The following is a 12,697-nucleotide window of genomic DNA, read 5'->3' on the forward strand; positions in this document are numbered from 1 at the left end:
GGAAGAGCCCTATATTTAGACCCAGCTGACATGTTAATTCCAAGTAGTAACATTGATCAAAGTGATGACATTAAACATTCTCTTTATTTGCTGCAACATAAAAGCAAACATTAATTCTCAGAATTAACATGAAGTCCATAATCGAACAATAACAAGAGACCACCAGGTGTCGCCATAGTGACAGTTTAGGTCTTCATTTGTTGGTTAGAGTTGGCATCACCATGGTCCAGTTGTGACTTGTGGTTCTGGTGCAGGCTTTGGTTTTGGTCTTGTAGAACCAGCACCAGCTGCACTGATTGAGGAGAAGGAATAAGAGGCTGGACGAGCTTGCTAGTCAGGATTTGAATCATCACGTCGGCGTCCTTATGCTCCTTCTGCAGGTGACACACCGAGGCGAAAGACCTGAGGGGTTACCAGGGAAACACACGATAAGGACCAGAGAGGCTGAAGCAAAGAGTCAGATAGAGTGGAGCGCTCTCCTGCTCTACAAACCTTCTCAAGATGTTTGCGTCTGAGCTCAGAGTGGACGACATCTCGCTGAGCCAGCAAGTCAAAGTCAGAGCCAGCTGGTTCAGACTCAGACCCTCCAAACCCCCTTGAAAGACCAAACTATTCCAGCGGGACTGTAGGAGCAGAAGCAGACTACATTCAACCCTTGGAAGTTCCAAAAGTTTCAAGCTATTTTGTGTGTACCTGCAAGAAGTTGTGCAGAACGGGCTTCACGCACACATCCAGAGGCTGCAGGCGGGAGCAGCACCCCGCGGGAATGAAGACGGGGTCTGTGGAGGCGGCGCTAAGGTCGCTCTTAAACTCATCTGTCATGTGACCTCGATAGACATCCAGCATCAGCAGGGACTTGGACTTTTTGGACGGCGGGCGGTGATGCCACACCTGCAGAAAGAGGCAGCGTAATGACATCACAGCGAGTTTACCACCAAAAGACGGCGCACCTTTTGGATCCATGTGTGGAGGCGCAAGGTGTCAGTGAAGCCGCCGGGCCGCGCCTCCAGCAGCACGTTGTCTGGGAATTCTGCCGGGATGTCCATCGGCTCTCCTCGATAGAAGAGCATGGGCGTGAGGGAGGTTCCGTCGGACATGGCGGACAGAACCACGTCAAAGAGCCGAATCTCGCCAGGCAAGCCCAGCAGACTGAAGGCTGCTGGGTTCTGTTTGGAGAACTTGTCCACGTTCACGTAGATGGTAAGTTCGTCCATGAAACCCACGCAGTGAGGAAGAAGAGCTGCGCTCTGGATCTGATGGTCACAGGATGACAAGTCACATGACAAGCTGCTATGCTGTGCTGTGGTGTCTCTCAATGTCTGCACTAACTTGTGAGCAAAGAGACAGGATGAAGGTGCGGCTCTTCTCCATGACCTCCAACAACAGCTTCCTGGGCAGGTGGCCATGTTTGTTGGTCGGGTGAGGGTCATGCAACAGGAAGTCCACGACGCGCCGGTAACTCTCTGCCGCACGAGCGTTGCCCCGTGCCGCGATTTGGCCGGTGTGCAGCAGCACCTCCTTGCTGACCTGCAGCTGCTGCTCGCGCCGAGTCAGCACCCACATGGCCACACGCCACTCCCACTCATCGTAAGACAGGAGTTGCTCTTGCAGCAAAGGCGGTGTCACGGCCGAAGGCTTCTGCTAAGAGACCATGTGTCAATCATTATCTCTCTTGTCGGCAGCTTAAAAAGGGTGGCTGCGTTTGTTGTGAAGACCTTAACTTACCGCCTCCTGTTTTTTCTCCGTCACCTCTTCAGGCGGTGGGCGGGGCCCCATGAACTTGATCGTCATGGCGGCAGGAGAGGACAAGGCGTAGGGGGCGGTGAGAGCCTTGATTGACAACTGGTGGTTGGGCTGATGGGACGACAGAAGGTGGACGGGGACGAAGGCTTTTCCTACATCTCTTGATAATGCCACACTTAAAAAAAAAAAAAAAATCCAAAAAGGAACAGAAAACAATTAGTTAAAGTGCTGATGATGCTGAAACAGCAAACAGATAAGTGACAGAAGTTACCTGTCAGAATTCTGCATTGGTGAATTGTCATCAGCATTTAGAATGGTTTCTGAAACATCACAACATCTCATGACTTCATCTCCAAGTCACAACAACAGCAACAGAAGAAAATTTGTGTAGAAATAGTGTGTGAAATTTGAAGAGCAGAAGCTGAACTGAAATGATGCATGAAAAATTTAACAAATTGGAAAACAATAGCCTGAATGTTTTATATGAGCTGAATATTTTCATGTTGGAATGGTTTTAGTCTTTTGAGAAATGTGGAATTTACAGCACAGTGGTACCTCAACTTTTGAGCACTTTAACTTACAAGTATTCTCTCGTTTGCTATAAAGCACTGTTTCTTAGAGCCGCAAAAAAAAAAAAGTTTATCAGCTGTGGTATGTATGGGCCCCAGCAGTACTCAATTGTAATACACTTTTACAGCATTTGTGGCAGTAATGACATATCAAACAAATAGAAACTAAAGTCAGAGAAGTTTCTTAAGTGCAAACAGTTTGACTTAAATGGTGAAGCTGTATTTTCATTTGCACTTGAATTTTATTGACATTTTATTTAAGAAACATATTCATTATAAATGTAATTTATTTCAGCACTACATAATTGTTATACATTTATTTTTTGTCAGTTATTTAGAAGTCCCTTCTTATGCAATGTATTTGGTTAGTGCTTATATTTGTAATGAGCCTTACCTAAGCCTAAGGTTTATGTGATAAATAAATAAAAACACATAAAACTGTTTAACAGTTGTTAAACTGTAAGTATGTTAGATATAATTATTGAACACTATTAGGATCAAGAGTGCGATTACTAATTCAGTGTTAAAATTTGAGCAGGCTGCTCTGTAGTGGAAAAGTTGGGCCCTGAGGTCAAAAAGGTTAAGAACAGCTCCTTTAATGGGGCTATTTGCAAATTGCTCACAGTTACATTTTTAAAAAAAATACAAGAACACCGTTTACTAGGTTATGTTACCATTAGTGGTTTAACAAAACACATGTGTTATACAATTGTCTATATTATTTACAATGACTATGTTTATTTATCAAAAAATTTCACCGGCTCGAATAAAATGATTGGTGTTTACGGCGGTCACACGCCCTGTCTCGTCAACACGTGCACACATACAAAAGCAGTCCAAGAGAAGCAACGAAAAATGTGCAGTCATGTTGTTGTTATGATACCGCACATTCAATAATTGCTTAGACTAACTATCCAAATTATTAGCTGACACCCAAAGCTAATTGCGCACACAAGTGTTACGGGTTGGTTCTGATTTCAATCCTAGTACATAATGATGTAGTGACGTCATTATGTACTAGAAGCCATGTGAGAGCAAGATATACTGTATAAAATACATTGGAAAGTTAGCGCCCTCTAGGCATCTGTGTAAATGTTGCAAACAGCTCCTTAAACTGCAAGCATAATTTGAGGTATTTTTTAGGAAAGTGTTTATCAATCATAATGTCCCAAAAGAGATTAACATTTTTGCTGGTTCTGAGGAATACAGCAATAGTTTAGCCTAAACACTTACAGTATAATGTTATATAGAATAATTTTGGAGCAGGATAACGTGTGTGAACGCTCTTTAGCACACAATAAGCAACAATTCAGTTAGCACCACCCGTTGGTTGAATTAGTTTTGGCATAACAAACATAACTGAATAACTGAAAAGAATGTTCTCACATTATATACAGAATGAAAAATAATTTCTTTCATAGCAGATATTAATCTTAAAATAAACCTCCATAAACAAATGTGTGTAGTAGTCTGTCTTACTCGAGTGTGTTGACATGACACACAGGTGTTCTGGTTGCTCAATCAGGTGAGCGGCCATCTTGTCTCCTATGTGGGTGACGTACGAACACGACAAGCACTTCAACTTCTCCTGCAGCCTGACACACATACACAGGTGGAATGAGCATAGTGTCTTCTTTGACTAAAAGAAGAATGCGGATTGGCTGGCTGACCGTGTGTGAATCTGAAAGATGCTGTAGTAGTGAGGCCTCTTCTTGGAGACGGTGTGTTCTCTGTCAGGACAACAAAAAAACATGCAGATGACTTAAGGCCTAAAACAATTGTACGGTGTTTGTGTGTGAGTGTGTGTGTGATTGAGTGAAAAAGATGACATGCTTACCTAATCATGTGGTTGGCATAGGCATTGGAACAGCACGTGGTAAACGTGCACAACGAGCAGCAGACCATAGACGGGAAGTGAGCGGTGAACTTCTCGATGGACTTCAGACACTCCACACAACGACGGGAAGGACAGCAGTCGTCATCTTCATCGCTGAGACAATAAGGAAAAACAAAATTAAATGTTGGAACGCAACAACAATCTTACAATGATAAATAAACAAAAGTATTGGGGCCACTACACACACACAATTGTCCAAAATGTCTTGTTCAGATAAAGAAGATTTAGGGAATAAGGACTGCAGTTAAACCTGATTGATTCATTCATTGAAAATTAACTAAATTTGGTATATTTGGTTTACTTGAATGTTTGTGTGTGTACCTGCTGAGGTTGCACAACAAGTGGCTCAAACTCTCCCTCGGTTTCTTCTTGGAACTTTCCTGAGAGGGCAGGGCCTCCCCAACTTCTACCACCTGCAGCACAGGGGAGCAAAGACACTTTACTGAGCAAGAGAAACAGCCCGTTATTTAAAGGGGAACATTATCACAATTTCAGAATTGTTAAAACCATTAAAAATCAGTTCCCAGTGGCTCATTATATTTTTCGAAGTTTTTTTCAAAATTTTACCCATCACGCAATATCCCTAAAAAAAGCTTCAAAGTGCCTGATTTTAACCACCCGTCCATATTCCTGTGACGTCACATAGTGAAGCCAACACAAACAAACATGGCGGAAAGAACAGCAAGGTATAGCGACATTAGCTCGGATTCAGACTCGGATTTCAGCGGCTTAAGCGATTCAACAGATTACGAATGTATTGAAACGGATGGTTGTAGTGTGGAGGCAGGTAGCGAAAACGAAATTGAAGAAGAAACTGAAGCTATTGAGCCATATCGGTTTGAACCGTATGCAAAAGAAACCGACGAAAACGACACGACAGCCAGCGACACGGGAGAAAGCGAGGACGAATTTGGCGATCGCCTTCTAACCAACGATTGGTAAGTGTTTGTTTGGCATTAAAGGAAACTAACAACTATGAACTAGGTTTACAGCATATGAAATACATTTGGCAACAACATGCACTTTGAGAGTGCAGACAGTCCAATTTTCATCAATTAATATATTCTGTAGACTTATCCTCATCCGCGCTCTTTTCCTGAAAGCTGATCTGTCCAGTTTTGGAGTTGATGTCAGCAGGCCAGGAAAGCTAGGGTCGATGTGAGCCAAGACATCCAGGGGGTTTAGCTCGCTCGTCTGCGGGAACAAATTGCCGCCATTGCTTGCCGTGCTACAGAGGTCCTTTGTCCCTGAATTGCTCACACACTCCGGCAGATTCAATGGGGGTCTGGCAGCAGATTTCTTTGACTTTATCGTTGGAAATGCATCTGCTTTGAGTGTCGCAGGATATCCACACATTCTTGCCATCTCTGTCGTAGCATAGCTTTCGTCAGTAAAGTGTGCGGAACAAACGTCCAATTTCTTGCCACTTTCGCATCTTTGGGCCACTGGTGCAACTTGAATCCATCCCTGTTCGTGTTGTTACACCCTCCGACAACACACCGACGAGGCATGATGTCTCCAAGGTACGGAAAACAGTCGAAAAAACGGAAAATAACAGAGCTGATTTGACTCGGTGTTTGAGAAAATGGCGGATTGCTACCCGATGTGACGCTACGTTGTGACGTCATCGCTCCGAGAGCGAATATTAGAAAGGCGTTTAATTCGCCAAAATTCACCCATTTAGAGTTCAGAAATCGGTTAAAAAATATATGGTCTTTTTTCTGCAACATCAAGGTATATATTGACGCTTACATAGGTCTGGTGATAATGTTCCCCTTTAAGAGTTGGAAAACGAGATAGTCTTCACACTAACCTTACAAGGGACAAGTGTTTTGGAGTGAACATCCTCACCCAGTGCTCCTGCAAGTGCCGAGTACATCCTGACAGTCACCTACACCCACACAAACACACTTAAAAAATGTTGTGCCGGTCTTCACATGATTAAAAAAGTACCAGGAGTACCTTGGTTCCAGGTTTGAGTCCTTTGAGTTGTGTAGGTGTGATGTGTGTGCAGTGGTGCTCCCGTTTGTGCTGCAGGCGCTCTTTGACGTACAGGAAGTGAAGACGACACTTATCACAGCCAAATACAATTTTTTCCTGCGAAGACACACACCATAAACAGAAGGTTGAAATATGTGGTGGCTAGGGCTGGGTGATATGGCCTAAAATATAAATTGCAATATATATTGCAGCCTCCTGAAATAACACTATACATCATGATATATGATTTTTGGTATGTAATGATAATAGAATACTTTCAAAATTGGTTACAAAGGCTATTAATTTAACTCCTGATGAATGCGGTAACATATTGCATAATTTCTGGTTGTTACTTTCTCAAAACCATTATTAATCTACTTGCTAATTTACTGTTACTTTTTGTTGTAACATGGTTCTATCTACACTACTGTTTAAAATGTAATGAGCACTTATTATTTTGTTGTTTGGATACTTTACATTAGTTTTGGGCGATACTTCCAATTTGGATATTGATTAAAGTAGTTACAGGGAAAGTATTGGTCAAATCAATGCTGATACTGATCCTTTACATTTTGTAGATTATTAAATGAATACATTTATCACAATTATGATCAGACAAAAACAAAGGATGGTGGTTTAAGAAAATCAATTAAGTATCACAAATATTTCCTAATATTGGCTCTGATTTCAATCCTTTGGTTTTTGCTCAATAAAGTCCTCCTTTGTCGAGGGACTTATTTCCTGAGTTTGTAAACGATAACAAAACGACAAAATATTTGTTTCATCATAAAGAATATTTATATAACCACTGTAGTATAGAGCACAAACTAATACCATACTTGGTATCATTACAGTTGATATTTGTATCGATCCGCCCACCTTTGTTTAAGTTCAAAAGCTCTAGCTCAGCAGTCAGCATACGGTGTGTAGTGTAGCATGTTTAACCATTCCTCTTTCTACGGTGATGACACTTGTAAAGAAACATACTTACGGTAATTTGCCACCATGGAGGCAAGGATTGCTGACTTAAAAGTGGCTTTGCACTGTGGAGGGACATTAGCCGGTAGCAAGGACGCTACATTGCATTGAGGAATTGTTCTTTTGCTTGTTGCTGTCAAATTTGCAGACAGCTAGAATGTGTCAACATTATTTATCACAATATAATGATAGCAATAAACTCTATTGTGGGACAAATATGTATAATTTATATTGTATATCGTCTATACCGTTTAACCCTCAGGGTGGCATTAAAATTGTATTCATGATGTAGAGTATGGAAGCATATCATAAACATAAATCACTTCATAAATGTTTTCATCACAGCACTTAATGAAAGAAAGTTTGCTTAAATCACTTTTGTGTACAAACAGTGTGAGATGTGATGCAGCTGAGGCGTGTGTATACCTGATGTCTGGCAAAGTGCTGCTGGTAGCAGGAACTGCTCTTTAGGACTCTCAGACAGTAAGGACACATCAGGTTTTTGGTGTCAGCGTGAACTTCCTCAAAGTGATTCCACACGTCTGAGTAAAACGACGACCTGAAGTCACACACCTAAAATACACAGGGGTCAACAACACATGCACATTGAAGAGAGTGCTCTTTCAGACATGTGACTTGTTTGTGTGTGTCTGTGTGTGTGTGTGTGTGTGTGTGTGTGTGTCACACCTGGCAGATGTAGGGCATCTCTCCTACTTTATGAGTGGTCTTCAAATGCATCAGCAAGGATGGTTCACTGACAAAATCCAGCTCACAGATCTTACACTTTGCTGCAACACAAACACAGGATTGTTTGCTTGTTGCATACTAGTTTGTGCGTCTGTGAGAGAGAGAGAGACTAACCAGTGGACTCGTACTGAGTGTGGACTGCATCCATGTGGCGCTGCAGCATCAACAGAGAGCTGAAGTGACGGAAACAGTGAGGACAAGAGGACACATCGTCCATCTTGGTGGCGTGCAGTTTCATGTGCGACATCAACCTGAAAAATGATGCGGAGCAAAGAGGATCCAGTTACAGAATGTTGAAGAGTAAAGACATCGCTGGGGATTTCAAGTGTGTGTGTATCTGACTTGATGTTGTTGAGTAGTGTCTCATGACAGTGGATGCAGCGATAAGGTCCCACGTGTCTGGCTCCATGCAAGTGGTCTGCCAAGTGGCGCCTTCCCACGTCACATCCGTAGTAGAAGTCATCCACCATGATGAAAAGCTTGCCAGGATGGGCTTCTGGTTCTTCCTGGATGAGCCTGGGGGTGCTGGGAGGGGAGGGGCTTGACAACTGCTCTGGGAGCACATCATCAGAGAGGAAGGACGTCTTGTGGAGCGGCGAGGTAACGTCAACCTGAGGAACAAAGACATCATGTGGCCGATATCTTAAAACAAGTTTGTACCTTGAGATGTTCATGGCAAACACACTGACAGAGGACGAGGTGACTTTGTGAGTCCTGGAAACTTTGTTGGCCTTCTCCTTGTGCCTCTTGTGTTTCTTCCTCCTTTGCTGTTGCTGTTTTTTCTTCAGCTTCTGCAGACTCTCTGTGATGATTGGGCTGCACAGCTGGGAAGGCGGGGGAGACAGTAGGTTCATGTGATGTCTGTTTCTCTTGTACCACTCAGTGATCTCAGCTTAGACTTACACATGTGAACCCTCGCAGCTCTACACTCAGTTTGTACTGAGAGGTGCACACCGGACATTTGAGAGGACGGACGGTACCTGAAAATACACACACAAACCCACCCACACACAATATATGTCAAAAACAAGAACAGCTACATGATAAATTGGTCATAGACAATAAATGGTGAAAAATATAATTTTATGTTCCTAACAGACATCTTGAAGCAATGGAAGCTTAATAGTATTGACCACCAGAGGGTGAAATCAATCCAGGCTCAACTACTGATTAGAGAGCCTGCCACAGTAATTTAAATAAATGCCATGTTTACACTGCACACCAAATCTGATTTTGTTGCCCTTAAGTGACACAGATCTGATTTTTTTCCTTCAAACCTGATCTTTTCACATTAGATTTACGCCACATCAAAAGGTAGTCCTCAATCCGATTAGAATCTGATCTTTCAAATGTAACTTCAGTCTAAACGCAATGCAACCGTTTTGTGGTTTTTTTCGTCAGCTTTGGGCGAGCTATGTCACTCATGTGCGCCGGGAAAGACGCAGTCACCAGTGGAAGTGGATATTTCATCACAACATCCAGTTTCAGTGGGCAAAGTCTATTTAAGACGACCAAATTTGTGGTGCATCCCTTGTCAATAGTGCGCAAATAATAGGCTACATGTAATCCATTCATATATACTTTGATTCTGAGAAATAGCGATTGTTGAAGGACCGGAATTGACGCTGTGGCGCATTTGCTTACATGTGAGTTGAAAAATAAAGCTCACATAGATCCACGCTGATGTCCGTGTCTCCTGTACTAAACAACCATAAAAAGATTAGAACCCCACCAAATATGTAACACTATATACATCCATGCATACATTATATTACTTTAATTTATTTTCGCGTGAAAAAACACACATTTTTAAGGTGTGACGACTTATATTTTAGTTTGTAGTAGTAGCAGTGACTTCCTCTCGGTCAACTTCCTTTGTTTTCATTTTATTTGCAGAGTAAACAGTCAGTTGGAAAAAAAACGGATTAAAAAAAATCTGATTTGGGCCACTTTGGCCTGCAGTGTAAACGTAGTCAAAAGGAACAAGAATGAGACATTTAGGGAGTACAGTCGTCCCTCGCCACATTGCGCTTCACTACATTGCATATTTTTGTTTTGTTTATTTTTAGTAAATTCTATAATATTTTGCCCTAAATTAAGCATTTTCAAGAATAAAAATGGATAAATGAACCAAAAATATCAACACTACAGTAATATTGGCCACGAGATGAGACCAAATCAATCAGAGAATGCTGTTCAGAACTGTGGCCACTGATTGGCTCAGCTTCAAACAGCATTACTGTATTGAAATAAAAACATTTAAATGTGACAAAAGGGTGGTATTTTATGGCTAGAGGGCACTCATGATGTTGAAAAATGTTTTAAGAAGGTAATAAACAGTTATATAATGCTCGAGCTATGAAAATATTAGATTTATAATAAATGATTCCTACATTGCAGGAATTATTTTATCGCGGTCAGGCCTGTAACCAATTAACAGCGTTGAATGCAAGATTACTGTAATTACAGAGTAATAAAAATAAAGTTTTCCACCAGTTGAAAAAAAGGAAAATGTTGAGACAAACCTCTGGGTATAACTTTTTTGGAAGCTGCAGGTCTGCTAGTGATGTTGGCAGGAGAGGAATTGAGCTGAGGCTTCTGGGTAATGTTGTTGAACTTGTGTTCATTAAGAACTTTTTGAGCAGCTTCACCCGAGACCACACCTGGACCACAAACACACACGACAGCTTGGTCATACAGACGTTGTTGTGCCGATGCTCATGAATATGGACAACGACAGGCGTACCTGTGATGATGAGGGTGGGATCAGACGGAGGTGGCGCGATAGCGGCAGAAGGCATCACGTGAACTGTGACGAAGCCGCTGCATGTCCCGCCAGGATGAAAGTGCAGCTTCAACTTTGTAGTGCCCCCTGTAGGAGAGCGGTACACTTATTTACACGCAGCCTATACAAGATGTCACGTTTGACAGGAAGTTAACCAGCAACCAATGGCTGATGTTCACTAACCCGCATGGGGGACATGGCAACCATTGACGAAGAAGCTGAGAAGAGCGTCTGATGACTGAAACACATGAAATAAAAAACACAGAAGAGGAAGGTGACAAGATAATGGACAAATGTGCTGAAGGCAGAGTGTGTGAAGTTACAAAAGCAAAGTCACCTTTACTGTGTTGTTGAGTGTGGGGGGGCTGCAGCTGTTGACCGACAGCACTGGGATGGGGATGACTCTTATTGGCGGGGGGGCCTCTTCCACATCTACATTCTCCTCTGCAGGAACACAAACTGGCTGATAAGTATGCTGCTGACATTTTTAGAACACCTGCAGCGTGACCAGCTGACCCAAAATGTTCACCTTTGTCAAGCAACTCTGTCTTTTCTTCCTCATCATATTCCATCAGTGAGTCGAAATCACAGACCATGGACTCCATCGTCTGCCCATCAAAGATGTAATATAGATATGTGTCATCAGAAAATCAATATTGATCAGCACCAGAGCTCAATATACTAAATTAATTTTACTAAATTAATATAATCTGTCAATGACTTGACAGTATTTCAGTCTGAAAATATATAATCGAATATATTGATAAAATGTAAAGTTCCAGCAATAAAACTAGCATACATTTAAAAAAATATGTTTTTATCTATGCCTTAAACAATTCCTTAGTAAATTGTTCCACAATGTATTATTATTTTACGCTTTATTATTAAATATATTAGTGTCCATGAATACTAATGTATGTTGTTATTGGCTTGCTAAAACTAATACTGTAAATACTTCACCCCGTAACGTAAAAGAGTGCTTTAGCTCAAGCTAATGAAAGATAATACATTAAAGTTACTAAGCTAAGCTAGGTGGCTAAAATGTTACAAAGTTAACTACAGTGCGGTCAACAAACAATGTGTGCCAAATAAATGTGATTAATGAATGTTAATTTGCGTTCTATTACATTTTTTCAAAAGGGAGCCACTGTAAACAAGCTGTGCCAATAATGTGTCTGCCCCCCCTCCCCTTCTCAACCGGCTGCCTATGCTAACAGGCTAACCAGCTAGCACAGCATCTAAATGGACCACTGCTACAACTCTTGGAAAATGATCGTTTAAAAAAGTGAAACACAATTTTGCTTACCTTTTCTTCAGCTTTAAAGTTCGGAATAAAGTCTTATTTGAGTGAGATTCTTACTGCAAAGTGGCGTATTTTCCACAAACAAGGCAAAAAACTGAGCTTTGACAAGTAGCTAGCGGCTAGCAGTTAGCAGCAGACACGCTGGCTGAGGCTATTATGGCTGCTGGCTCTGTTCTTCCGCTCCTTCTTGTGCTGGGCGGAGCTATAAATGCCCATGGTGCTAGGCTAACAGCTAAACACCATTTACATCTGTTTTAACGGATTAAAACACATATTTTGAGTGGCATTAACACGTGTCTGCGGGGTGAAGAAAATGTATAAAAGAGTACTGCGGTACACTATACACAATGTCAGCGTCTCGACCCGTATCAGTGCCAATATTGAATCCTAGTTTATACAATGAGCTAACTGTGATTAGCATGTAAACATCCATCCTATAAAACTACATTATACAGTGACTCCGACTAAAAGCTGCCATTGGTTTTTAACGTTATTTCCCTTATTATGACAGTGAGTTCACATCAAAAATACATGCAAGTTGAAGACTTGTCTGTAAAATGTGGATATTATCCATACCAAGTAAATACAGGTATAGCATTGCCACTATAGATGCTGATATAATACTTTTCGTTTGACATTTTTGAGACAATTTAACTATGTTGTCATTTTAATTTGTGGTCGTATTCATAATAATA

At 41.6% G+C, this 12,697-nt stretch overlaps 1 protein-coding gene across 2 annotated transcripts; it reads right to left on the reverse strand.

The window, feature by feature from the left end:
• Nucleotides 1-65: 65 nt before the first annotated feature.
• Nucleotides 66-12,354, reverse strand: pogza (pogo transposable element derived with ZNF domain a). Of its 2 annotated transcripts, none has more exons than XM_072914111.1 (25): nucleotides 12,006-12,354; nucleotides 11,229-11,307; nucleotides 11,037-11,143; nucleotides 10,883-10,937; nucleotides 10,661-10,786; nucleotides 10,440-10,577; nucleotides 8,818-8,894; nucleotides 8,604-8,738; nucleotides 8,257-8,525; nucleotides 8,029-8,165; nucleotides 7,855-7,955; nucleotides 7,594-7,740; nucleotides 6,172-6,306; nucleotides 6,023-6,100; nucleotides 4,531-4,622; nucleotides 4,150-4,302; nucleotides 3,983-4,042; nucleotides 3,792-3,907; nucleotides 2,015-2,063; nucleotides 1,726-1,918; nucleotides 1,330-1,641; nucleotides 951-1,253; nucleotides 694-891; nucleotides 493-623; nucleotides 66-402 (listed from the first exon to the last, which is right to left on the reverse strand). In XM_072914111.1, the coding sequence occupies exons 2-25, from the start codon at nucleotides 11,302-11,304 to the stop codon at nucleotides 186-188; spliced, it is 3,405 nt and encodes a 1,134-aa protein (XP_072770212.1). In that variant the 5' UTR covers nucleotides 11,305-11,307; nucleotides 12,006-12,354; the 3' UTR covers nucleotides 66-185. The 2 variants fall into 2 exon arrangements, with proteins under 2 accessions (XP_072770212.1, XP_072770213.1); XM_072914112.1 differs by having other exon boundaries at nucleotides 1,330-1,638; nucleotides 12,006-12,352.
• Nucleotides 12,355-12,697: the final 343 nt, after the last annotated feature.

The sequence above is a fragment of the Nerophis lumbriciformis genome, linkage group LG11 (genome assembly GCF_033978685.3).
Source record: "Nerophis lumbriciformis linkage group LG11, RoL_Nlum_v2.1, whole genome shotgun sequence".
Lineage (NCBI taxonomy): Eukaryota > Metazoa > Chordata > Actinopteri > Syngnathiformes > Syngnathidae > Nerophis > Nerophis lumbriciformis.